The sequence below is a fragment of the Mesoplodon mirus genome (genome assembly GCF_964341445.2).
Source record: "Mesoplodon mirus genome assembly, chromosome: 5".
Lineage (NCBI taxonomy): Eukaryota > Metazoa > Chordata > Mammalia > Artiodactyla > Ziphiidae > Mesoplodon > Mesoplodon mirus.
In genome coordinates, this window is record NC_138980.1 from 64,604,128 (window position 1) to 64,629,216 (window position 25,089).

Consider the following 25,089-nt stretch of genomic DNA (forward strand, 5'->3'; position numbering starts at 1 on the left):
GAAGACAGTGTAAAGCTGGAGGAGCAGGCAGGGGCCAGAGGACACAGGGCTCAGAAAGTACTATCAAGACATCTGCACCTTATCCTGAAAGGGCTAGTGAAAAGGTTCTTGAAAGCAAACAGACTATAATACTTGAGAACTGTTTTAGGGAAGGCAGAAGTTACCTCTAAAAACATCTTATGAATCTCTTTCAACCCACTGTGCCCACCAATGAAATTCAAACTGTTTTTAGGAAATATCTGTGGCAATTTTAATAGTAGTACATCGTCTCTTTTAACCAGAGGTTATAATCACAGAACTACAGACCAAATAGGAAATTTAGCAATCATTTACTCTAAATCCTTATTTTAAAGATAAGAAAACTACAGTCCCCAGAGATTAAATGATTTGCTCAAAGACAGAGGCAATTTGTGGCAGAGTCAATATTCAAACCCAAGTCTCATGGATTTCTAGGCAAGGGAGAACAGGATGCAGTAAATATTCTGATATAGGAATCAAAGAATTCATTCATTCATTCAACAAATATTTATTTATGTACCAGATGCTATTCAAAGCACGGGGAATACAGAAGTGAACAAAGATAAATATCCTTGACCTTATACAGTTTTCATTCTAGTAGGGAGAGACAGACAAAAAAGAAACCATAATAAATAAATTATATAGTATGTTAGAATGAGAAACATACTACAGGAAAAAGTAGAATGGAGAAGTAGGATGGGAGAGGCTGCCAGGTTAGACCTCACCGAAAAAGTATCAATTGAGAAAAGACTTAAAGAAGGTGGGAGCTTGCAGGATACTGAGGATTTGAAAGATCATGTGATTTCTATCCATTCCATCATAATTTGCCTGTACGAAGTGCAGGTAATAGGTTGACATCCAACCACCAAGTTCAACAAACAAAAATCCACAATACTAACATTCTCTCTGATATACAGAAAAAAAAGAATTCTCCTTCCAGCTTTAATAAGAGGCCTTGACAGGCTGATGAACTGGAATGTAGTGAAAAAGTGGATAAGGAGGGAATTTCAGGCTGGAAGCAAAACAAGTACATATTCTGCATTTTGATAATGAACCAAGACAATTTATTTCGGTTACTGCCAAATATGGATTAAAATGTGGGTCGCTTCCTGAACAGACCAGAAATGAAACTGAGATTGGCACCAAGTTCTCAAAACCTGATGATGAGTTGTCCAGAACAGAGAAAAAGCAGGCATCAAAAGAGGAAGAACAATGGAAATTACAAAAACTCTTAGAGCTCAGCCCCATCTTCCCCCCCGAGTATGCTGTGTAGTGGCAAAGGGTCACCATCATGATTCCAAGGAGCCAGTACTTTCTGAGCCATCCTCACAATAACCCAATGAGGTGGGCACTTCTATCAGACTTACTCTACAGATGAGAAAACTCAGACAACTGAGTCTCTGAGAGGTTAAAATGCCCACACGGTTCACAAGCAACATGGATAGGAATAGAACCCAGGTCTGACTCCACAATCCATACTGGGGCTCAGCAAACTGTGGCCCTTAAGCCACGATGGTTTTTACCTTATTAAATGGTTGTAAAAGAAAAAAAAAAAAAAGGCATAAAAGAAGACTATGCGACAGAGACTGTATGTTGCCCACAAAGCCTAAAACGTTTACTATCTGGCTCTTTAAAGTTCGCTGATCCTTGTCGTCTAATCCACTAAACTAGCCATCAGCAGATTCAAAACAAGCGCTACAGGATATATTCTGCTTCCCAAATCATAAGTATCACAAGGGGAAACAGGCTCTGGAAAATGGAGAACTATTTTCGCATACTGGCTGGGCTGTAAGATAATCAATTGTTGCCTGGGACGTTATGGATCTGCTACATTACTGAATAGTTCTCATACAGAGTTTTGTGTTTTTTACAGTTTGTCCCAGCAGGGGCAGTCCCCTCTCACCCTCCTATCCACCGGACACCCCATCCCCTGCTCCTTAGGCACGTGGCTCCCAAACACTATTCTCAGGCTGCCCATGGTCTGCCCAATCCTGGTGGTCCCCAGGGCTTCCTAACTGTCTCATTTCTTGCCCTCCAAATCTGAATTTCCAGGGTTACTTTACTTAAAAATAGCCTGATAGCCCAAATTAACTTATCCAAACATGGCCAAGAACCATGAGATATTTGGGAAGCAGAGCCCTTTCTCTTCCCTGGAAGACCCTGTTCAATCTATGCAGGCCAGGGTGGAGGAATTTTGTTGCCCTGGCAGCCCAGCAGCTATCCTCTCTTCTTCTGTATTTACAGCACCCTAATATTCCTCTGGGAAACCATCCATTCCTGACACTTGGAACATGTATCTCATACGCTGTTGACTCCACTCTGGCTCAGGCCAGGGGAGCTTCGAGGATTATCTCAAGGATGTGCACGTGATTCAACAAAAAGCCAATGAGAACCACACTCAGGGCTTCGGTTCGAACTCTTGGCCACAGGTCCTCTTGCCAACATGAGGGAAGAGGCTGAGAATGGCATCAACCTACAGGAAAACAGCATGGAGAGATGCAGAGAGACTGGGGCCTGCAGACACCGTGTGAGCCACGGGACCTGGGCTGGTCGGAAGTCAGAACATCCCTGGGCTTTCCAGCTCCAGACTACAATCAATTCTCTTCCTGCGTAAGCAGCCTGGACTGGGTCCTCCCTCCCTCTAGATAGAAAGTGGCCTGTCTGGCACGGTCAGAGTGCAATGGAATCGTCATGTCTACAATGTGCTTTATGAAAACCGACTGCAAGGATGGTGATAACAAAAGCTGCCTTCACAGTCACCAACACTCCACGTTCATGCTGACAGCAGGGGAAGCTCGCCTCTCTTCTCCCAACTGCTCCTGGAATGTGGGGCTCCCTGAGAGCTGTCCTTCTCATTTAAGGCTGAGTTATCTGATGAGAGCTGAGACCAGTGAGGCTAAAACAGTAAGACTCTCACAGTCAGTCTTTCAAATTAGTACACTTGATCTCCTCCCACCGAAAACTAGTATCCCTCAAGCCTCCAAGGGAAGACAGAGAAAAAAGGCAAAGGGAATTTAACAGTCAGTGGGTGAGTTCTCTTGCTTCTATTATGTCCAAGGTTGCTCGGCAACCGGCCTCAGCCTTGTCATTCCTGTGGAAGAGCAAAGGAACGAATGTCAGACCTCCAGGTCACGCAGCATGTCCTGTTTATGCCCCGAGACTCCAGGGCAGGGGTGGGTTCGTGCTGTTCTACAAAACTGGCCAAATCCAGCCCACAGAGCACCTGCTGTCTTCAGGGGCTCTCTCACACCGGCCTCGAACTTTCCCCTTCAATGAACGTAAGCTGTGGATGTGGATGTGCCCCCAAAACAGATTAAAAATACTTTCAAAAACAGCTTGTTAGCAAAACAGAGAAAAGGTTCTGACACGGAAAAAACTGTTATTATTTATGAAGATAGTAGAAATCAACAGGGAGCGGAGGGCATGGTGCACAGTCAGGAAAACACGGGCCAGCTGGTGTTTCAGGTTCAGGACTTTCTGGAATCCTCCATGACCCTGTGCATTTCCTGGCCACCTCCAAGGATTTGGATGCTGAAAGCACTGCCACAATGCTCTGTGACTCTAGGTCATGAGCTCATTTCCAACAACTGAGAAGTCAGTGGGGACTGACTTCTGCATGAAGAGATTTCTGCATTTGGCAACACATTTTAGAAGTAACTGTGGCACCAGAGCCCTGCACAGTCAGTACACACTGCAAGGGAGGGAGGGAAAAAATGTGGGTCAGTGAGTCTCTAGTGCTCAGATGTCGCCAAGCAGGGCATATGTGTGCACACAGAGAGACGTGATGCTGTTTCTTCTCTCTCCCTGCCCACTCCTAAATTAAATATCTAAGAACGGTGGCTTTCCACACAAAACAGAGACAGAGCCCAAGAAAGACAGGGACAAGAAACTGATGCTTGTGCTTAAATTCTATTTAGCAAGACAGCAGTCCTAGAAAGTAAAGGACTGTACGGGAAGCACTGTCTTTTGTTGGCTGATGCCTGTTAAGACCCATTTGTCCACATAAAACTATCCAAATGAAGTGATATTAAATCTTGTAAAAAAGTCACTGCAAGGTTTCAGAAAAATTTTCTACAGACAGTATGCCTGGGTGGGAGTAATACCCTGGGAGAACAATGTGGTTCCAGCTGGAAACGCTGTCAGCAAACAACATACAGCCTGCAACATGAACAAAAGAAATATTTTTTTAATCTTTTTAGAGGAAAATGAAAAACAAGTCTTTTAAAATTGATTATCAGGCTTATAAAGGATGCCTTCCCATTTGTGCTACTTTAACTAAAACGATTATTAAAACTTAACACCTTTAAATGAGAGGGTACAGAGACTACCCTAATTTTCAAAATCTCTCTTTTTAAAGAAAAAGACATGAACAAACAGCCTTGTTGATTTAAGGATCAGCTGTAAGTCCCTTTCTTCTAGGTGTGAAGATTATGAAAAGAATCACCTCACAGAAGGTTAACTGGCCCAGCCAAGGGGACCTAGGCCTCTTGCTTGGTGCTACTTATGACACAGATTTTAAAACGTTAGATTTCTCTTTCCTTTCTTCTGCCTCATAAACATAAAGATAAAGAGGTAAAGAAAGATCTAAGAGAGAAAAAGAGCCAGCACAGACAGAGGGATGGGCAGCAAGGAGGCGGCGGGTGAAGCATCAATCAACTCTTTGTTCTGATTCTTGCTTTTTCTAACTCATCATCATTTCCTGTGCTACCCCAAAGGTAGACTGGATTGTCATCCAATCAGAGCAGTCACACCTGATCTGTCCAAGAAGGACTCTTTAAACAAAATAAAATCTAAAGCGAACCAAGAGATGCTTGAGGCCATGAACACTCAGAGTTGCTTTCAAAACACACAGTCAAGTGGTCGGGCTCTTTCAAGGGACACTTGATATCATTCATTCAACACGCACTGGGGAGTTTAAAGGGTGGGACAGGTACATTACCTATAAAATGGGGTAACAGCATAGAGGAGGGCGTCACGTGGTCAGGGGAGGACTCTTTAAGGGGAACTTTGGCTGAAACCTGAAGGAGGAGAAGAAGCCGACCCCATGAAGAGCTGTAGCAAAGGTGTTCCAAGCAATGGAAAGGTCCTATGGCTAGAAAGTGCCTTGGCCTGAATCCCCGGAGAAGCCAGCCTAGATATGTTCTCAGAATGTCGTGTGCTGTTGTTTTCCTCAGAACCACCTGAGTGTTCAAGTCTGCTGAGAGACAAGAGTGATGGGGAGGTGGCGGGCGGGGGGGGGGGGGAATAAAAGGACTGGAGTTCGAAACGGGAATAACTCATGACCAGAGGATGGAGATCACCAACATCCACTTAACACCAACACTTATCTAAAAGGCAACTTTTTGTCCATTCCTGCCACAGATACTTAGGTTAGACTTAAGGATAGAACTCCCTGTTAGAAGTCAGCTGCCTGCTCAAGAAAGTGAAGGTGTTCACCTCTGGGTAGTGAGGTTAGGGGTGGGGTGGGACAGGCACCCATGGGATGTGTTACTTTTAGAATGGCTTCTGACAAGTCAGCATCCCAAACAGTCCTGAAGAAGCTGCAGAATCTTGTGAGTGGATGTGTGTAAAACTAAGATATCAATATAATAATGGCCAGAGTATGAAGCCCGGTCTAATTTCTAGAGATAATCCCTAATACATGGGTTTATCTCCAGTGAGAAAGCCAGAGACTCAGATGTAGACACTGCACAAAGACAATTTTTTAAATATCTATATTATTCCTACCTTACAAAAGGTGAAATAATCAGTCATTAGAGTAGCAATAGCTGCAGTGACTTGGGCCCAGATGCTGTTCACAGCTAGCTCATTTAACCCTTACAATGTTCTCAAGCAAGCACTATTATTCCCACTTTATAAATGAAGAAACAGAAGATTTAAGGGAATGGGCTAAGATTATAGTCAGAAGCATAGCACTGGTTGAGAGCACAAGAGTTCACAGTGGATAGAGGTTCCAATCCTGAGTTCAATACTTTTTACTTGGATGAGTTCCTTTTGCTTTCTGTGTCTCAAGTTTTCCAGTCTATAAATTGGGGTATTAGTACATACCATATAATACTGTTGTGAAGGTGCAATGAAATAAAGTTTGTAAAACATGTAACAAAATATAATATATTATATTATATGACATATAATAAACAGTTACATGGTGATAAACATGCTACTACTATTATTATTGTTCAAATGAATGTAACCACATGCATTCACTATATGGGACTCTTCATTCTGTGGAACTCTAAAAAGACATCTTCTCTTTGTCTCCAAGGTTCTGCTCAACTGGCAGGAAAAAAAGGGAACAAGTAGAGAGATGGGAGCTGAATCTTAAAGATAAGGAAAGAAATGGGACAGCCTATATAAATTTGCTTAAGGAGCTAATGATGGCATAGCTAAAAGGAAGTTCATTATAGATTGGTTAATGATCATGGAAAAAAGAGAGAAACAACCTAACTGTCCAAAAGTAGGTCATTAGTAAGTCTTGAAACAGCACGCATGGAATATTACACAGCCACTAAAAACCATCTCAGAGAGTGGGTAATGATATGGAAAGATGATCACAACCTGAGTAGAAAAGATGATAAAACCAAAATGAGTATCTCTAATCAGTACTATTGGTATGATTTGCATTTTCTTCTTTTATTCATCTGTAATTTCTAAGTTATCTCTAAACAACATTCATTACTGGTATAATCAGAAAAAAAAATTACAAGTTTGTTTTTGGAATGCTTGTTTTGTTTTGTTTTTTTTAATGATTAGCCTACATGATGAAAAAGGCCAGGGATATACACCTCAGAAGAAGGTAGAAGGTGCATCCTGCTATTTTCATGTTAATGACTTTGTGAACCACGGGGTTGTCAGCTGGAGGGAGAGAGATGTAAGCTATCTGATCCAGGTCTCATTTACATATGTCCAAAATAAATTATTTCCAGAGATTCTACTGGTAAAGACTCAGATTTCATACTCACTTTCCTGACCTATCCTAAATAGGTTTCTAGGTCCCTAATTGGCATTATAAATATACATAATTATATCTGAACCTATTCAACTAACCCAAATACCATGCTCTCATTCAGTGTCCCCAAATTTATCTTCGTGAAATATAAATCACTGACCCACTTTTGTTGAAGACAATCTTAACAGCACCCCCATCCCAATGATAAAAAATGAGGCTTGCCACCAGGTCCCATTAGAGAAGAAAAAAATAAGGTCCCCATCAGAGCAGCTAACCAGCTGGGCAGCCGTTCTATACCCTCTCTGGTTCTGAGCATCCTTTCACCTCTGGAACCTAACACAGGAAGTGTAACAGGAAAGGGGACCCCACACAGTGTTTTCTACAAGATGGGACCACTGACAGCCCACATTTCTTCCTGGTTCTACAGATTCACAGTTACCTCAAATCTAGAAGTCTTTTTAACTACAGCCCTAAAACTCTGGAAATTGGTTTCAGGTCATTCCCTTCACAAAAGTCTTTGTTTTTCCCAAAATCAAGAGGTTAGAGATCAGTCACTTTTTTGGCCCTTTAGCAAGGCAAAATGGAGTGGGGGGAGGGCACGGTGAAAGAATGAGAGGAAAAAAGAAGGGAAAGAAAAAGAAGGGACAGCAGCAACTGAGAGAAAGAGAAAATAAACAGATGGCAGAGAATGTGTTAGCTACATCTGGGCTGGCATCTCCTAGAACAATACAAGGTCTTTTGTAGGGAAGAAGGACTTTCATGCTAAGACCTTAGACAGCCCCAAACCACTGCCATTTCAGCACATATGAAACTTACTTCTTTACCGACAGTTCCTAAAATAAAGCTAAAACCCTCCAAATATGACTATCCAAATCAGTGTATCACTGAAATTTTTTCCTCTGTAGAAATAAATGATGTTACTCTCTTCCGCTCAAAACAAAGGCATCTACCTACTGGATATTGGGTGTTCCTTCCCACTTAACACCAGGAGATTACTCTCTCCAAAGTAAGATCAAAACCCAGAGAAAGACAGGATAAAAGAAGTCCTAACCAGAGACCTACGTGCACTCAGGAATGAGTGTGAATTAGTCCTGCCACACTAGCACATTTGTCAGGGGGGTGAACAGAATAGAGAAGAAGTGAGTTCCAGATCCAAACACCCTGGCACTGAAACTGCAGCATTCTGGAGAAGCGCAAATTGTTTGAATGCACTGAAGGAAAAGGATATGTAGCTTAACACGATCTAAGGACAAAGCAGACAGGAGAGCACCACACTTTGGACCATGGGTTAAAATCCTGAGGAAGTGGTTGCCTAGGGCTGGGGGGAATGGGAAGGATGGGGATGATGGCTAAGGAGTGCAGGGTTTCTTTTAGGGATGATGACCAAACATATTCTATAACTACTTGTGGAGATGGAATAAAAATTCTGTGAACATACTAAGAGCCATGAACTGTACACTGTAAATGAGTGAACTGTGTGGTATGTGAATTATATATCTCATTAAGCTGCTTTGAAAAATCCTGAGGCAGGCCCTCCAAGGTCTCTGCCCACCACTGCCTAACCCCATGCTGGCACATTTGAGGAGCTCAGTATCTGGCTGCTTGAGGTGTCACAGTAAGAGACATGAGTCATCATCTTTCTTCTCTGTAACATTTCACAAGTCTTTCATTTAAGATAACCACCAAAAGCATTTCAATCTTCTTTCTTAAAGAGACTCAGTTCTCCAGATTTGAGGGGAGGGGGAAGATGAGACCCCAACATTCAGAACTGAAACTTGTGAAAACAAGCCAATTTTGGGTTCTCGTCAGTTGATGACCATCTTTACGCTTGAACTCTGTGCCTCAAAAAAAAAAAACCCAAGCCCTGTTGGGTTGTCTTTTCATTGCAGTATGGTGTGAACTCATGCCAGCCGGAAGAGGTGGGGGAGAAGGAAGCAAGCCAAAGACAGATCCCAAAAGACACGGGGGCCAAAAGCTCTCAGTTCCACTCCAATCTTCTATGCAATGGAGCAGAGCTTCCCTGCTGGGAAACTGATTCCAAGCACGCTGGCTCTGTAAAGAGGAAACGGGATTTCTTTCCGGAGACAGAACCATCTTGTAGCTCTACACAGAGCTGGCAACAGTGGTAGCTTGCTGACCTTGCACACTGAGCTCAGGGCGGCTTCGATCAGAGGGCCAGGAGACGGCAGCAAGCAAAGCCATCTGTAGTCTCCAAGGCCTGACCAGAGGACCAGATGCCTGGGGCGCAGCCGGGACTGGGTGAGGCATCCATCCCCAGGGCTTGCCTGGCCTCCATACCTCCCACAGCCAGAGTTGTGAGACTGATGCTCTGCTGGGTACCGACCCAGGGCAGGATTTGTGTCAAACATCTCAAGGCACTAGTCAGATACAACAGGCGGCAGGAAAGCTGCAGGGCCCAACACCCTGGGGTCCCACCAGCAGTGGCTGTGGTCAGCTTTGTCACCCAGCCCTCCCACAGAGGCTGAAAACCAGCTGAGATCAGAACAGAGATAAGGAGGAGCTGTTGCCAGAAATGAGTTGCCCAAGGGCAGCTCTGAGGCAGCCGGTAAAGGTAAGCCTTCTCTGGGTTTGGGGCACCTCACCCTCCAGGACCATCCGCCAGTCCCTCTACTGCTCTCCCCAAGACAAGAGTCCCCCCTAGCTGTGCAACAGCTCAGACAGCTCATTATGCTTCCTCAAGGTTTTTAGAGGAAAAAAATGTGCAACGTAATTACAAGCTCTGACCCCAAATGACTTTAACCCTGACAGGACTCACTGTGGGGAAATGTGTGCCCTGTGACTGCCCGTGAGCATGAAGTTTCCCTTCAGGAGCTTCTCCGACCCCCAATGCCACAGAAGGGTCCTGGCTCACAGGCCAAGCTCATGGGACAACTGCATCCCAGGCATGGAGCCACATGCTGAGATATTCTGAAGTCGGGAGAACTCGCACCCTTTGGAGCCAATTCCCCATCATTCCTTGACCTGCCGTGACATCCCCTTCCAGATACCTGAGGCTGGCTGGCACAGCTGCGCACTGCAAGGAGGGGACAAAGGATCTGAGACAGGCTTACGTAGAATCTCCTCAGGCCTATTCGACTTAATGTGTGGTCCGAGGACCCCTCCATGCAAACCACCTGCAGAGGTCCCTGCAAGGAATGCAGATTTCCGGACCTCACCCCAGAGCCTGTGCACCGTAATCTCCTTGGGGGGAATCCAGGAATCTGCAATTAAGGAAATTCTTACACACATTCACATTTAAGAACCACTACCTTATAACAAGGACAATCTAGAAATGACAGTAATGACATTCGATTACAGGGCACTTACCATGGGCCTGCTTACCCTGCTACTCACAATACCTACAAGAATCTCATTTATTCCTCAGAATAATATTGGAAGGTGAATATTTATCACCCTCGCACTTAAACTGCTTTCTCTAGTTTCACCTCCAAAGGGCAAATCCAAAGACCTTTGAGCAAGCCCTCACCCAAACTGCCAGGACACACCTCGTACTAAATCAGAACAAATCTCTCCATCCCTATTCTACCCACCTATTCTGCGGAATGTGGATATTCCCCACAATTTCAGCCCCCACTCTCTCCTCTCACTCCGTGCCAGTGGTTCTCTACCTATGCTGCACATTAGCAGTACCTGGAGAACCTTTAAAATTCCCCAGGCCCAGGCTGCAGCCCAGACAAAATTACATCAGAATCTCCGGGGATGAGTCCCAGACTCATCTACCTGGAGGGGAATTCAATGGACAGCTAAGGTGGAGAACCACTGCCTGGACCTCTAATAGCATCTGGTGAAACGCAAACCTACAGCAGTACCCCCATCTCTCTCTAGAGCACCTGACCTGTGCTCCCCACCACCTGGTAGGTATCTCCACCTGTAGGTCCCATGGAAACAACTCAGCAAGGACACTTAACCCTGTATCCCCCATCACCCCAGGTTCTTCTCCTGGGGTGCACAGTTCAGCCAGTGCCCCAAGCCCTAAGACAGAAACCCTGGGGACACCCCTGCTCCTCCCTCCTCTGTCCACTGTTGACTACATTCTCCTCTTCAGCCACACCAGCAGGTCTCCCATGAAAAGTGCCATGGAATCTTGATTTCTCCTCTATAATTTATGGGCGTTTGTTTGAATATTCAAATAACGATTCCATTGAGTAAAACAGATTTTCAGTAAATGTAGTCCCTGCCACTTGCTCTGCATACTCCCTGGCACAGTGCCACCTACCCTGACACCTGTACCTTAGTCTGAGAAGCACATCTTTGCCCTTCCCTCCTCTCCCCTCCCGGCATGATGGCCACATGATGTCCATTCTCTCACACACTTCTGCTTCAGGACAGTGCAAAGCAGAGTGGAGCTCAAATCACTGGTGAAATATAGGACTACTTTAGATGATACAATGACAAATATTGTTCAATTTAATTATTATGATTCAATGACTATTTAAAGATATTCTAGAAAAAAAATATACTGCTAACCACATCAAACCTATGATTTCAGAATGCTATAAAGTTCCCTTTTGTAATAAACATAATTTTTAATGAGTAGACTTTTTCAAAATAAATACATGTGGTAAAGGTGGGGCAGAAATAACCTAGGGGGTTTTAAAAGACTGATGGGGGCTTCCCTGGTGGCGCAGTGATTGAGAGTCCGCCTGCCGATGCAGGGGACACAGGTTCGTGCCCTGGTCCGGGAAGATCCCACATGCTGCGGAGCGGCTGGGCCCATGAGCCATGGCCGCTGAGCCTGCGCGTCCGGAGCCTGTGCTCCGCAACAGGCGAGGCCACAACAGTGAGAGGCCTGTGTACCACAAAAAAAAAAAAAAAAAATAGACATGGTTAGGAACACTGTTTCCTTGGACTTGATGTCTTCACTTGCCTCTCCCCAAGTTCTCTGCTCCCTCCCCAAGAAACCCTTTTAAACCGATAGGAATCATTGCACTGTGGACTGTCTGTTCTTCCCTGGCCTCCTGAAGAGCAGGGCCTATGCCCGCCCTGTCCCAGAACTCCACTACCAGGAGCCTTCCACCCCAACATGAGCAGTCCCAGGCACTGGAAGAGAGACCACAGCCAACACGTGCCTTCCACCAGGGGAAGTGCTAAGCTCTGCCGAAGAGGCAGCCAGAAGAGAGAAGGACAAAAGTGCCCAGCTCCCTCACCACTCCCCAGAGAAGCTTCGCAGACAGACAAGGTGTGCCTACTGGCCCAAAGTCACGGTCTCCAGTCACCAAAGGTGGGAGACTGCCCTCCTTTACACCTGCCAAACTTCCGAAATAATGCGCACACTGCACAAAGATAAAAACTCAACAGCACCCTCACTAGAACCACAAACAAGCTCTCTGGCGCCCCGCGTGCAAGTGATCCCCAGTCCAGCTCTGTCTCATTTTAGGGAATGACTTTGTTGTGACTTCTGATCCCAGAATGAACAGTACACACAAACCGGGGAGTAGGAAATGGAGAAAATTCTAAGTGTTGTTTCATTACAGACACCACCCTATAATAAACCAAATAGTGAGTTCCCTTTCTACTCTAAAATGTGATTTATAAAATTCAGCTCACTCAGAGCTTTTCAGAAACACTCCTATGAGATATTCATTGAAATGAAAAATGTACATACCCTCTGGCCCAGCAGTTCCATTTCTAGAATGCATCCTACAGATCTACTCACTCATACGCCCATGACAGGTACCAGGAGGTTCACAGCGGCATTGCTTATAATGGTAAAAGGGTGGAAATCATCTAAATGTCTATTATTTGGGGACTGATTAAATAAACTATGTTATGTCCATACAGTGCAATACAATGTGATGCTAAAAATGAATTTGCTCTATATGTACCAATATTGAATAATATTCAAAATACATTAAAATCATGCAAAATGCAAAAATATGCAAAACAGTGCATATGGTATGCTACTGGAGAAATATATAAATCTGTATTTGCCGGCACATGCATAAATTATATCTGAAAAATATTCAAGAATGGGTAAAATGTTGCCTGAAGTAGAACAACCAAGGATTTGGAGACAGGAGAAATTTGAGGATGCTCACATTCCTTCTTGCCCCCTCTAAATTGTGTACTATTTACAGGTATTACTTACTGACATAAACTTTCGAAAAAGAAACATAGGTATGAATTAAAATAAAAATGCTTTTTAATTTTATTTCATTTGCTCAACTGATAATCATCTTCTACACCTGACCCACAAGTGTAATAGTGAGATAGGCAGTCAGGAATCTGTTACAGTTTGGGTCCTATCTGCTTGACAGTCTCTGTGGCACAGAAACAGCCTCAAGTTCAACTCAATCTGCCTGGAAATCTATCTAAAGTCTCACGGGAGAAGCCAGTTCATATTTTCAAAGTGTTCAAATCAGCCTGGAATAAACTTAAAAGCACATTTGATAGCAAGATCAGATGAGCTTTGAAACCTACCTGTGGTGTTTTTACAAACCATGTAAAATGGGGTTTATTTTGGCTTTTCCTGTGTGGCAGCAACAGGAGTCAAACCTTAGCTACTGGCTTGGCCCAGAGAAGCCAGCCAGTTAACAAGGTTTGATCCAGAATTCCCAAGCCCCTCAACCCTTTGTCCATCTGGCAAAGAAAACACACACACACACACAGACACCCCCCAGCCCCAGGAATCTCCTCTTTCTAAATATAGTAAGCACTGCCCAGTCTCCAAGCTCACCCTCTGTAGCATTCTGTGCCTTCCAACCGAGGTGAAATGAGCCAGATATAAACACACCGTGACAGCTTCTGGCCCACACTGCCAAGCTGTTTTCCTTACTATTTCCTCTCTTTCTCCACTCTAGGTTTCTACAAAAATGTGTAAACCTCAGTGACTATAATTTGTAAATATTCCTCTGGCCACTAAGGCTGTTTTCCTCACCCTACCAAATGTAATTTCCCTGAAATTTGAGGTCAGAATAGCCTATTATATATGGGCAAAGCCACATCCCATCTCCCATTTTATCTGTAAGAACTTGCAGCTCAGAAAGGATTTCGGACAGGTCCGATGCTAATTAGGACACAGCCAATTAATTGTAATCTCTCTCTCTCTCTCTCTCTCTCTCTCTCTCTCTCTCTCCCTCCCTCCCTCCCTCCCTCCCTCCCTCTCTCTCTCTCTCTCCCCCCCCACCCTGCCCTCGTTCCTTTAGAATCCGTGTCAGTGCCTCACAGAAGGGCTTGTTCAGGGATGCAAGGGCTGGCAACAACTCCACCTTGAGGAATCTATCCCATGGAACTCCTGGGACCCACACACAAAGGTGGGTGTGCAAATAATCACTGCAGCACCTTCTATGCTGAGGCAATCCAAATATTCCTCAACAGGAGACGGGGTAAATAAGCCATGGTATCTCCACATAGCAGAGCTCTCTGCAGGCATTAAAAAGAATACACTGTGTATGTGTACTGACATGGAAGATCTCTAAAAGAGAGTCTCAACCAGAAAAGCAAAACACAGAATAATTCATATTCTATAACCCCACCTAAGGAAAAAAAATATGCACAGAAAAAGGACAAGAAAAAAAGCACACCAGTGGTTAACTCAGGCAAATGGGTGCTTTACTCTGTATAGTTCCACACTCTGTGATTCTTTTATGAGAACGTATTCGTGAACTGCGTACATGAATTTTTTTGTCTTTGCACTGTAAGATTAGGTCATCCATTCATACTGTTAATTTTACCCCCAAAACTAATCCTTCCCAAGTCATCTTTATTTCAGAAAATAGTGTCATCATTCACATAATTGCTCCAGCTAAAAACATTTGAATCATTCTTTTTTTTTTTAAGATTTTTTGATGTGGACCATTTTTAAAGTCTTTATTGAATTTGTTACAATATTGCTGCTGTTTTGTTTTGGTGTTTTGGCCTTGAGGCATGTGAGATCTTAGCTCCCCAACCAAGGATCGAACCCACACCCCCTGCATTGGAAGGCGAAGTATTAACCACTAGACTGCCAGGGAAGTCCCTAATCATTCTTGACTTTTATTCTCAAAGCCCAAATCCAATCAAATAGCAAATCTGTGGGATCTACTTCCAAAAACACCCAGAATCTGACCACCATCTCCAGTGCTGCCACCCTAGCCCAAGGTGCCATTGCCTCTTACTTCACCTATTATAACAGCCTTCTAACTGCTCTCCTTGCCTCCATTCTTGCCCCACTAAATTATCCTCCACACGTGGCCCCCATAATCTCTTAAAAACACAAGCAGGATGATGTCACAACCTCCTCCTTACACTTAGAATGAAACCCAAAGTCCTTTCTGGGACTCAAGACCTCTAGGACCTGGCTCCCGACCTCTCTCCCTGTTCATTTGCCATCACTCTGCTCCAGCTACGCTGGCCTCCCTGCTACTCCTCAGACACCCCATGATCTCTCCGGCCTCACGAATTCTGCACCTGTTACCACCACCTTAAAAGCCCTTACTCTAGGCTAGGGCTTGGAGGACACAGTAAGAGTGGAGCAAAGCTCCATATCTGAAATGAAAGCCTTCCTCTGGTGGCCTAAGATATATAATTTGGAACATAATAGGTTATAATTTTAAACATTGAAACTAGGGTCAGTCAGAAATTTAATCTAGAAAATCCACTTTGTTAGCTTCATACTGGCATCCCTCCTTTGGCTACCTTTTAAAAAGGCAATGGCCTAAACAGGGTAGCAAAATCACCTTCATGAATTGCTTTCCCCAATAGCTTGGTGGTGATAATGGTTCCTCCCTGACCCATTCTCATGTTGTCAATTCCTGGGGTTTGTGATCATTAGCTTACACTGGCCAGCACTAGGAAGTTCAGCCTGAGGCCTCTGCCCAGAAGGATGCTGGCTGGCCTAGCTGGAGCAGAGATCTGAACCACAGCCGTGTCAGAATCACCTTCCAAGCCCTGGAATGTGAAACTGATCAGTCAAGTGCATCTGAGGTTGAAGCAAATGGAAGCAGAAAGTCCTCAAATGAGGGCAAATAGAGAAAATCTACCTAGGGGAGTGGTGTTCACTTAATCATCAAAAGTTTTATGGGACAAAAAAAAAAAAAGTTGTATGGGACAAAGTAAAAGGATAAAAAAAAAAAATCCAAGGTATAAAATAGTGCCCAACAAAAAGATCTGAATAGGTATGTCAGCAAAGAAAATGCACCAATGGCCCTTAATCATATGAAAAGATGCTCATCATCGTTAGTCATCGTGGAAATGCAAATTAAAACCAAGAGATATCACTTCACACTCACTAGGATGGCTACAATCAAAAAGACAGACAGTAACAAGTACTGGTGATGATGTAGAAAAATTGAAACCCTCAGACGATCCTGGTGAGAATTTAAAAAGATGCCTCTGCTGCAGAAAACCTTTCGGCAGGTTTTTTAAAAAATGAAACATAATGGGCTTCCCTCTATTTATCTTAACAAATGAGACTCAAGAACAAGTTTTTGGCCTCCATGTTAAATGCTTTATTACCCAGTTAAAAGAGAATAACGGGCTTCCCTGGTGGCGCAGTGGTTGAGAGTTCACCTGCCGATGCAAGGGACACGGGTTTGTGCCCCAGTCCGGGAAGACCCCACATGCCGCGGAGCGGCTGCGCCCGTGAGCCATGGCCGCTGAGCCTGCGCGTCCGGAGCCTGTGCTCCGCAGCGGGAGAGGCCACAACAGTGAGAGGCCCGCGTACAGCAAAAAAAAAAAAAAAAAAATGAGAATAACTTTCAGTTATAAAATAAATAAGTCATGGGATGTGATGTACAGCATGGTGACGATAGTTAATAGTACTATAATTGTATATTTGAAAGCTGCTAAGAGAGTAGATCTTAAAAGTTCTCATCACAAGAAAAAGAATTCGTAATTATGTATGGTGACAGATGTTAACTAGACATACTGCAGCAATCATTTCATACTATATACAAATAGCGAATCATTATGTTGTACACCTAACACTAAAAAATGTTCTGTCAATTATATCTCAATTTAAAATTTTTTTAATTAAAAAAATAAATGAATGCTAGGAAAGTATGCATTTTCTAAAATATATTTAAAAAGAGAGAAACTCATTGGTAATCAGTGCTACCCGCAAAGAGCAACTCTACTGCTTCAAAAAGCCAACAGATAATCAGACGCCCTCATTTGTCTCACTAGCTTACAATGGCTCTTTAATCATATGATGAAGAGAGAAACACAAAACTTCAGAGCACAATACAGAATCTTAACTATTCTTTGCTACTCAGGACTCAGAGCCTGAAAAACAACGGGGACAATATTCTCACTTAATCTAGCACCTGCTGCATGTTTCTTCTTTCTAGTGTCTAGATCTCTGAACAATTTGCATCTTCACTGCCAGCGTGTCTACTGAAGCACTGAAGGGTCATGTTCAAGAGAAAGCCCTGCAGTCTGTGGTCAGCTTCAAAACTTGGTTGCACAACTTCCTGCTGTGTGACCTTAGACAAGTTACCCAAACTGTAACATGCACACAAATAAGAGTATTCATCCCACCGGACAGTGGTATAAACACTCACGAGACAATGTGTGCACTTAGCATAGGGCCGGGCCCTTGGTGAGTGTTCAATAAACAAGAGCTGCTGGCAAGGTTTCAGGTTTTCTGTTTGCTTGTTTGTTTGCTGAGGAAACTGACAGTGCCCCCAAGGTCTTACAGCATATATGTGGTAGAGCTTGGACTAGACATCAGGTCTGCCTGATAACAGAGGCCTGGCTCCTTGCATTGCACTCTGCTCCCCAGACCTGGGTCTCCTCAGGCTGCATATTACGGGCTCCAAGTTAACTCCTCCAAGTCCACTTCTTAAATGAACTCAATACTGATGTGTTCCCTATCTACATAAAAGGGCTGGAGCCATATATAAATGCATTCCTGGAAGGCATCTTGTGGAAGGACTGCTATAAAGAGAATGTTATATCAATGCCCACTAGGATTACTAATGTCCAGAATCCAGACCACTCTGAAATGTGGCATTATCCATGGAGATGAGTGGTTATCAACCCAGGACCAGAGATTTCTGAAACATTTAAGACAGACATGCTTTTTCTGGAACACATCTGTCAGACTGGGCATTTAGATTATGGCAATTAATGACAGCTTGTACTATAGAAGAATGTAGATATAATTTTTACTTTTTTTTTTCCTGTAATGTGAGTTTAGGGTCCCTATTGAGCCTCATGAATGCCCTCTAGCAGATATTATTAAAACTATTTAGATCTCATTCTTTTTTTCCCCTTAAGTAATATACTACCTAAATGTTCTTTCTTCATGCCTTAGCAAAAAATCTTGTAAGTGTGATCTCACTTAAGTACATCAGACTTTTTATCTGTCTCTACGCCTAGGGTTCAAGTTCCAAAATACAGAATTTTGCTTTGTATATATAGTTATGACTACAGATTTATACAACCCTATTTCTGTTAAAAGATAAATGTCCGTTGAATTTAAGATTTGATTATTGACAGACAAATAGCAGCTAAAATTTATTGTTGTGGTTTTTGCTGGCATTCTTATAAAACTACTTATTTCTGTTAAAATTCTCTGTGGTTGCCTTGGAGATGTGATGCAGGTCAGAATTACTAACCTCTGTGAATACAATGCAAAAGGCATGTCATCCCCAAAAAGTCTCATGAAAACTATGGTCTCATAGTCTTTTTATTAAAAAAAAAAACAAAAACAAAAAAAAAACAGTGTCTCCTGGCAGGCTACCAACCGCAGAGTAAGGCTTTTTTCAGTATCACACACCCCGCCCCAACTTGACTGAAAAGCTCACTGACAGAAGGGGTTGGATCCTTGGTCTTGTTTTGGTAGGCTCCCCTGCGTCTTTCAAAGTACCATGAACTAGAATGAATCCATCAGTTCCCCATCATGAGACACCTGGGTTTTCCCTAGGACATGGTTCAGTCTTTGCGACTCCACCTCTACTTAAACCCCACTGAAGGAGAGCAGCTTATGGGTTCAAAGTTTCCCACCTGAAATTCCAATCAAGAAAACTGTGCCTCAAGATGCCCACCACCATCTAAGAGAAAACTTTTTTTTTTTTTTTTTTTTTGCGTTACGCAGGCCTCTCACTGTTGTGGTCCCTCCCGTTGCGGAGCACAGGCTCTGGACGCGCAGGCTCAGCGGCCATGGCTCACGGGCCCAGCCGCTCCGCGGCACGTGGGATCTTGCCGGACCGGGGCACGAACCCGTGTACCCTGCATCGGCAGGCGGACTCTCAACCACTGCGCCACCAGGGAAGCCCTAAGAGAAAACTATTAAAATTACACTTCTGATATCCAGAAGAGGCAAATCCATAGAGACAGAAAATACATTAGTGGTCGACTAGGGCTGGAGGGCGGGAGGATGGGGAGGGAGGAGTTGGGAGCAAATGGTGGGGAATGACTGCTTATGGGAACAGGATTTCTTTTGGGGGCAATGAAAATGTTCTAAGACTGATTGTGGTGATAGCTGTACGGCTCTGCGAATGTACTAAAAACCATTGAACTGGATGCTTTAAGTGAGTGAACAGTATACTAAGGCAAATTATATCTCAATAAAGATATTCTGCCCCACTCCTCCCACCTAAGACTATCAAAATAAGAGAACTCACTCTATCTCAGAAAGAAGTCTAACTTAAAGGGGTATATCCCCAGCAGCAAGTCCATAAACCAACTCTGAAGGTGGAAAGAAACACAGTTCCCGAAAACCCACATCACCTCTCAAAACCAACAGCCTAATTCACTTTCAGTTCTGTGAAACCACATTTGGTTTGCCATCGAGTCCATGAGACAGCCAGACATGAAGTCCAGTGCATTCTGCAAGCTTTTCCTGCAAGGCAAAGAGAGGCAGCCAGCTCAGCCACTGGATGGGGGATGGGGGGGGGGGTAGAGGGGTTAATCTAGCAAGAAGATGGAAAATTTAAGCTACCAGAATGTTATTAGGAACAACAGAGATGTTGAGAGACTTTTTTTTTTTTCTCTTTAACTTGTGGGGCTTTTTTGTCATAACCATGACTTTATACAAATAGGATTACCAGGCTTCTTCCCACCAGTAGTTAATACATACACAACTGTGTAAGTTACCAACAACTGGCATGAAGAAGGCATGGGCCTAACTCCTTGCACCCAAATCAAAAAACTGTTCATTTGGATGGACAATTCTGCTCTTAGTGACTCTTGCTCCGAGTCTTGACAACCCTGAATGCTGGAAGATAATAACAGCTACCATTAATTGAGCAATGCTATGCACCAGGCTTCAAGCTAAGTGCTTTCTTTACATGCACTGTTTCATTTTGCACTCACAGCAACCCTAGGAGGTCAGAGTGGCTACTCCCATTTTACACAGGAGGAGCTCAGGCTTAGTGACTCACCCAGAGTCAATCAGTAGGTGATGGTGTCAAGAATGGAACACAGAACATCCTAAAACTCTGAATTCTACAAGTCTGAACTTCATCGCCCGCCTCTATCATCTTTACAGAAAGAAAAAAGGACTAAAACACACAGAATCTTCTTGACTGAGACACAGATTAATCAGGTCAAGGAAAGAGTGCCCACAGAAAAGGCCTGGACAAATCAGCACAGAAAAAAGTGACTCGGAGTCATCACATCAAACAAGAACTTTCTCCAAAAGCAAGATTTTTTGAAATGTAGGTCCCAAATTATTTTATTGCTTATCTTCCATGTGTCCAGCCCAGAGGTTTGAACTCCAGGGAAAGACTTCAAGGAGTTCCTTTGTTTATCAGGTTATCAAGGGGAATCAAGAGACAACAGACCGGGCTTTGTTTGTTTGTTTGTTTGTTTTGCGGTACGCGGGCCTCTCACTGTTGTGGCCTCTCCCGTTGCGGAGCACAGGCTCCGGACGTGCAGGCTCAGAGGCCATGGCTCACGGGCCCAGCCGCTCCGCGGCATGTGGCATCTTCCCGGGCCGGGGCACGAACCCGTGTCCCCTGCATCGGCAGGCAGACTCTCAACCACTGCGCCACCAGGGAAGCCCTATGTATTTATTTTTACGTATGTATTGTTTAAAACACTGGCTTTACATTTACAGTAGTGATAAAGATGATCCAAAGAAAATGAATACACAAATACTAATATAGTAGTATACAATGCAAGAAGCACCTAATGACAACACAATGCCCGAAGTCTGGTAAATAGTAATCACTTCTACCCTTTTTAAGACCTGTTCAAGCAGTAGTAAGAATAGAAGAGTATAGTTAGAAATAGAGCTGGATATTAAGAGATTAGAACACCTAGTTCTCCCCCAAGTTACAGAGCTGGTCCATTCCACTAGACAATTTGAATAACTCTTTAATTTTATCACTGCACTGTTTCCTCCTACCCAAAGAATTCTTACATGCCCTCCCCACCCCCCCAAAAAATCGTAGCAGGCAAATAAACTGCCAGTCACACAAATGCATCCTCCTCAGACTCATGGCTGAGATACAAAATGCAAGTCCAAATTCCAAAAGGTTTGGTCCAGGGGGTCCATTCTGGGCAAGAGGGATGGGGCGGAATTAAGAGCTCAGCATCAGCAGGAACTCCAGCTCTGGTTCAGACCATGTGGAGGCTCAAAAACCACCCTGCCGTTAGAGCAGTGTGGCTCTGGGCTAGTGATTTCTGCAAGTCTGTTTTCTCATTTGTAAAAGCAGTAACAGTACATGAGATAATTTGTGGGTGAAGCAGTGCCTGGCATGGAGTAAGTCTTTACAACCTCAGGGGCAGAACTGTCACTACTACTTCAGTGCCTGGGGCAATATCTAACACACAGCAAGCACTCTAAATGTTTGCTGAATAAAGAAGAGGTCCAATTAAAGCCAGTCTGAGAGTCACTCAAAATTCATGGGCCCAGGGCTTCCCTGGTGGCGCAGTGGTTGAGAGTCCGCCTGCCGATGCAGGGCACACGGGTTCGTGCCCTGGTCCGGGAAGATGCCACATGCCGCGGAGAGGCTGGGCCCGTGAGCCATGGCCGCTGAGCCTGCGCGTCCGGAGCCTGTGCTCCACAACGGGAGAGGCCACAACAGTGAGAGGCCCGCGTACCGTAAAAAAAAAAAAAAAAAAAAAAAAAAAATTCATGGGCCCAACCTATAAGTGGGCCCCTAACTTACTCCAAACCAGGGTCACATATTCCCTGAACCAACGATGGTCCTGGTTATTCACAAAAGAAGAGTCTGTTCATATGCTTCAGGTCACAGCCTCCAGCAGAGACCCTGCCTCTGAGGAGCCTTATCACATCAAAGTTCCATGTTTATTTCACCCCAAAACACTGGCACTTGCTGCCCTGGGGCTCCACTGTCTCCCTCTTCATTTTTAGAAGCAACAGGCTCACAAAATGACACCTCAGGCACTTGACTTCACGTCTCCTTTATAGAGGCTTGGGGACAATTCTCACAGCTAGGGCCCCACTCTGCCAATGCAAGCTTTCTTAGCTGAAAAATACCACCTATTAAGAAATCCATCACAGAGAAAGGAAAAGTCAAAGACAATTCCACTGTCTGCCTTTTTTCCTGATTCTCAAAACTAAAAGATGGACCAAACTATTTTTAAACGGGTAGACTGAAAAGGCACCCAAAAAAAGATCTCAACAATCCAAGGCGCTCTTCCCTAGAGCACTCCTGTTTGGCCAGAAGGAGACATTCCCTGGCTCTGCAGAAGACAAGGCAAATCATACACAGAATGCAAAACTCATTTCTCCCCTGCCAAAGGGAAATTTGCAAAAATTGTTTTACAAAAGGTTTGAGATTCTATAAAGATGAGTTTAAACTTCTCCTTTCTGAGTGAGGACCGAGGACATTCCTTCTCAGACTTTTGAGTTTTCAAGGATATTGGGAGAGGTAAAAGGGGAGCGAGGGAGCAGGAGAGGGAGAGAATATGTTCATTCTATTTTTAAACCCTCGCCCACAGTTTAGAGTAAAGGAACACTCTGATTCTGTACTCCCACCCCTATCACCTTCTGCTAAACACAAGAATCAGAACCTGCACACGTACGTGACCCTGATTCTAGATCTGGGGGGTACAGGCTGCCAGTAATCCAGAGAATCGCGAGCTGACCGACCATCCCACCCAGCCCTTCTCTGGGCAGCAGCTGTGCCTTTCGGAGAACCCGGCGGCCCTGAGCAGGCTGGCGCTGCGCCCAGGGAGCGAAGCAGGCACAACCCGCCTTTTTCCGAGGGGAGGCAGCGCCCCCTTGGCGGGGCCCACTCCATTCCCAAGGCTGGGCACCCAGGGGTGAGCAACTCTTCCCCAAGGGAGCGGGAGTCGTGGACGCGAAGGGGTTTCCCAGCAGGCTGCGGCGCACCAGGCACTCCAGTCCCACTCCCAGGACACCTGTGTGCCGCGCACACCCGCCGCGGCGCCCCAGAGCGCCACTCGCGCTCGGTCTCCTCCCAGCCACCCCGGAACGCAAACTGCCGGGCGACGGATCTTTTCCCTCACCGTCTTGTTGCTAGTTCGCCCATTTTACGTATCCTTCCCGCCCCACTACAAGCATCTACATCCGTCCCTCAGTGCCCGGGGGCAGAAAACCAGACGGACACGCGACCCCCAGGGCTGAGCGCCTCCCGACGGCCCCTCCCGCCCCGGAACTCCGTCCCCGCCAGGCTCAGGGGCACTCACTCTTGAGCGCGCTGACGAGTGACTTCCCGTCCTTGATGAGCTCCTTGATGAATTTGTTGGTCTTGTCCAGCTCCGCTTCGTGTGACTTGAGCGTCTCTCGGAAGTGCGGGCTGTCGAGGCAGCAGTCGCTGAATTCGAGCGCGGGCAGCCCCATGGTGTCTGCGGCGCCCAGCCGGGGGGCACGCCTCCCCCGGGGCCCCGGCGGCCCGCAGCCCCGAGCACGCACGCGGCGGGACCACGGCCGGCACCCGCGACGGCCGCCGGCTCCACAGGTGTGGCGCCGGTTAGCCCTGAGCGCGGTGTCCGCGGGCGCGCACGACTTCCAAACCAAGCCGGGACCCGAACGAAGGGCGGCTGCTCCGGCGGCGTGCAACCGAGCGGCCGGGGAGCAGGAAGCGCAGCGGCGGACCCACAGCGGCGCCGGGAAGGGAACGAGAAGTCGAGCGAGTGCAGCCGCCTCCTCCCCGCCTCCTTCACCAGTTCGCTCTCCAGCAGCCTCGAGCGCCCTCTCACAGCAGCCTGGGCCGCTCCGCCGGCGTTCGGGCCGCACTAACCTGCTAGCAATGACCTAATCTCAGCCGAACCAATCAGACCCCCGGGCCTCCCGGGTACGCCCGGCCCTTCCGCGGCCATGACCCAATCAGCGGGGCCCGGAGGCGGGGTCTGGGCCAGGGGGCGGGGCCCACGCCACTGCCTAGGTCCGCAGCACAAGCTCCGCCCGCACCCGCCCGCGCGGTGTTGCAGATCCGGAGCCCCGAAGGTGAGCGCTGCGGCATGCCCCGTACCTTGCCGGCCCGCATCCGAGATGGTGCGTCTGAAGGTTTGGGGAGCGGAAGAGCCTAGATGTGCCGAACATGAAAAATCTGGGAATTTAGGGCTGCAGTCCCCCTCACACTTCAGGCAATCGAGCTTGCACTCAAAATGCAGCCCCCTGCCCCAGACGAACCCCGAGCGCACCAAGCGACCACATCGCTCCTAGGAACAAGCTCCTTCTTCCAGTCGAGGAGAAAATATTTTCATCTTAAAATTACCAGCCCTTCTTGCCTGCAGTCTTCCCGCCCCCTACAGTCCGGCCCCCTCACGGTCACTCCTACTCAAAATCCGCCCACGGCTGCTCTCAGCCGAAGGATCTAACATCCTTACGAAAATTTCAGCCGCCTGTTGTTTCACTGCCGGGCACCTAACACAATTTTACATAATTACGTCCACTGCCTGTCGTCCTTTGCTGCACCGTGAGCTTCAAGAACACGAGCCACCGCAGTTTTCTTGTGCGCTGTGGCATCCCTAACACCTAGAACAGTGGCCGGCATCTACTAACAGATATTGAGCGCTTACCGTGTGCTACGTGTGCTATGGCGATTGATAAATATTTGTGGAATAAATGAATGGATCCTTTCCCGTGTCCCTCTCCACCTCCTACCCCACCCCACCCCCAATGCGTTGCCCTGTAGCCCTTTGGTTCCACCACAAGAATCAATCCAGGCAGCTCACGCACTGCACTTGCCAGGCTGGACCCCACAGTGTCTAGTGCTGAACTGTGAACTCCTAGAAGA

At 45.7% G+C, this 25,089-nt stretch overlaps 1 protein-coding gene across 3 annotated transcripts in view; it reads right to left on the reverse strand.

Annotated features, from left to right (window-relative positions):
• ARHGAP26 (Rho GTPase activating protein 26) overlaps positions 1-24,130 on the reverse strand; it is a 490,933-nt gene extending 466,803 nt beyond the window's left edge. For all 3 annotated transcript variants that reach the window (XR_014294215.1, XM_082622793.1, XM_082622792.1), the window contains exon 1: positions 23,537-24,130. Coding sequence is in view for 2 of the 3 variants with exons in the window: in XM_082622793.1 (XP_082478919.1) it covers positions 23,537-23,690 (154 nt within the window). In the remaining variant the exon portion in view is untranslated. The remainder of the gene's footprint in view (positions 1-23,536) is intronic.
• Between the last annotated feature and the right edge of the window lie 959 nt (positions 24,131-25,089).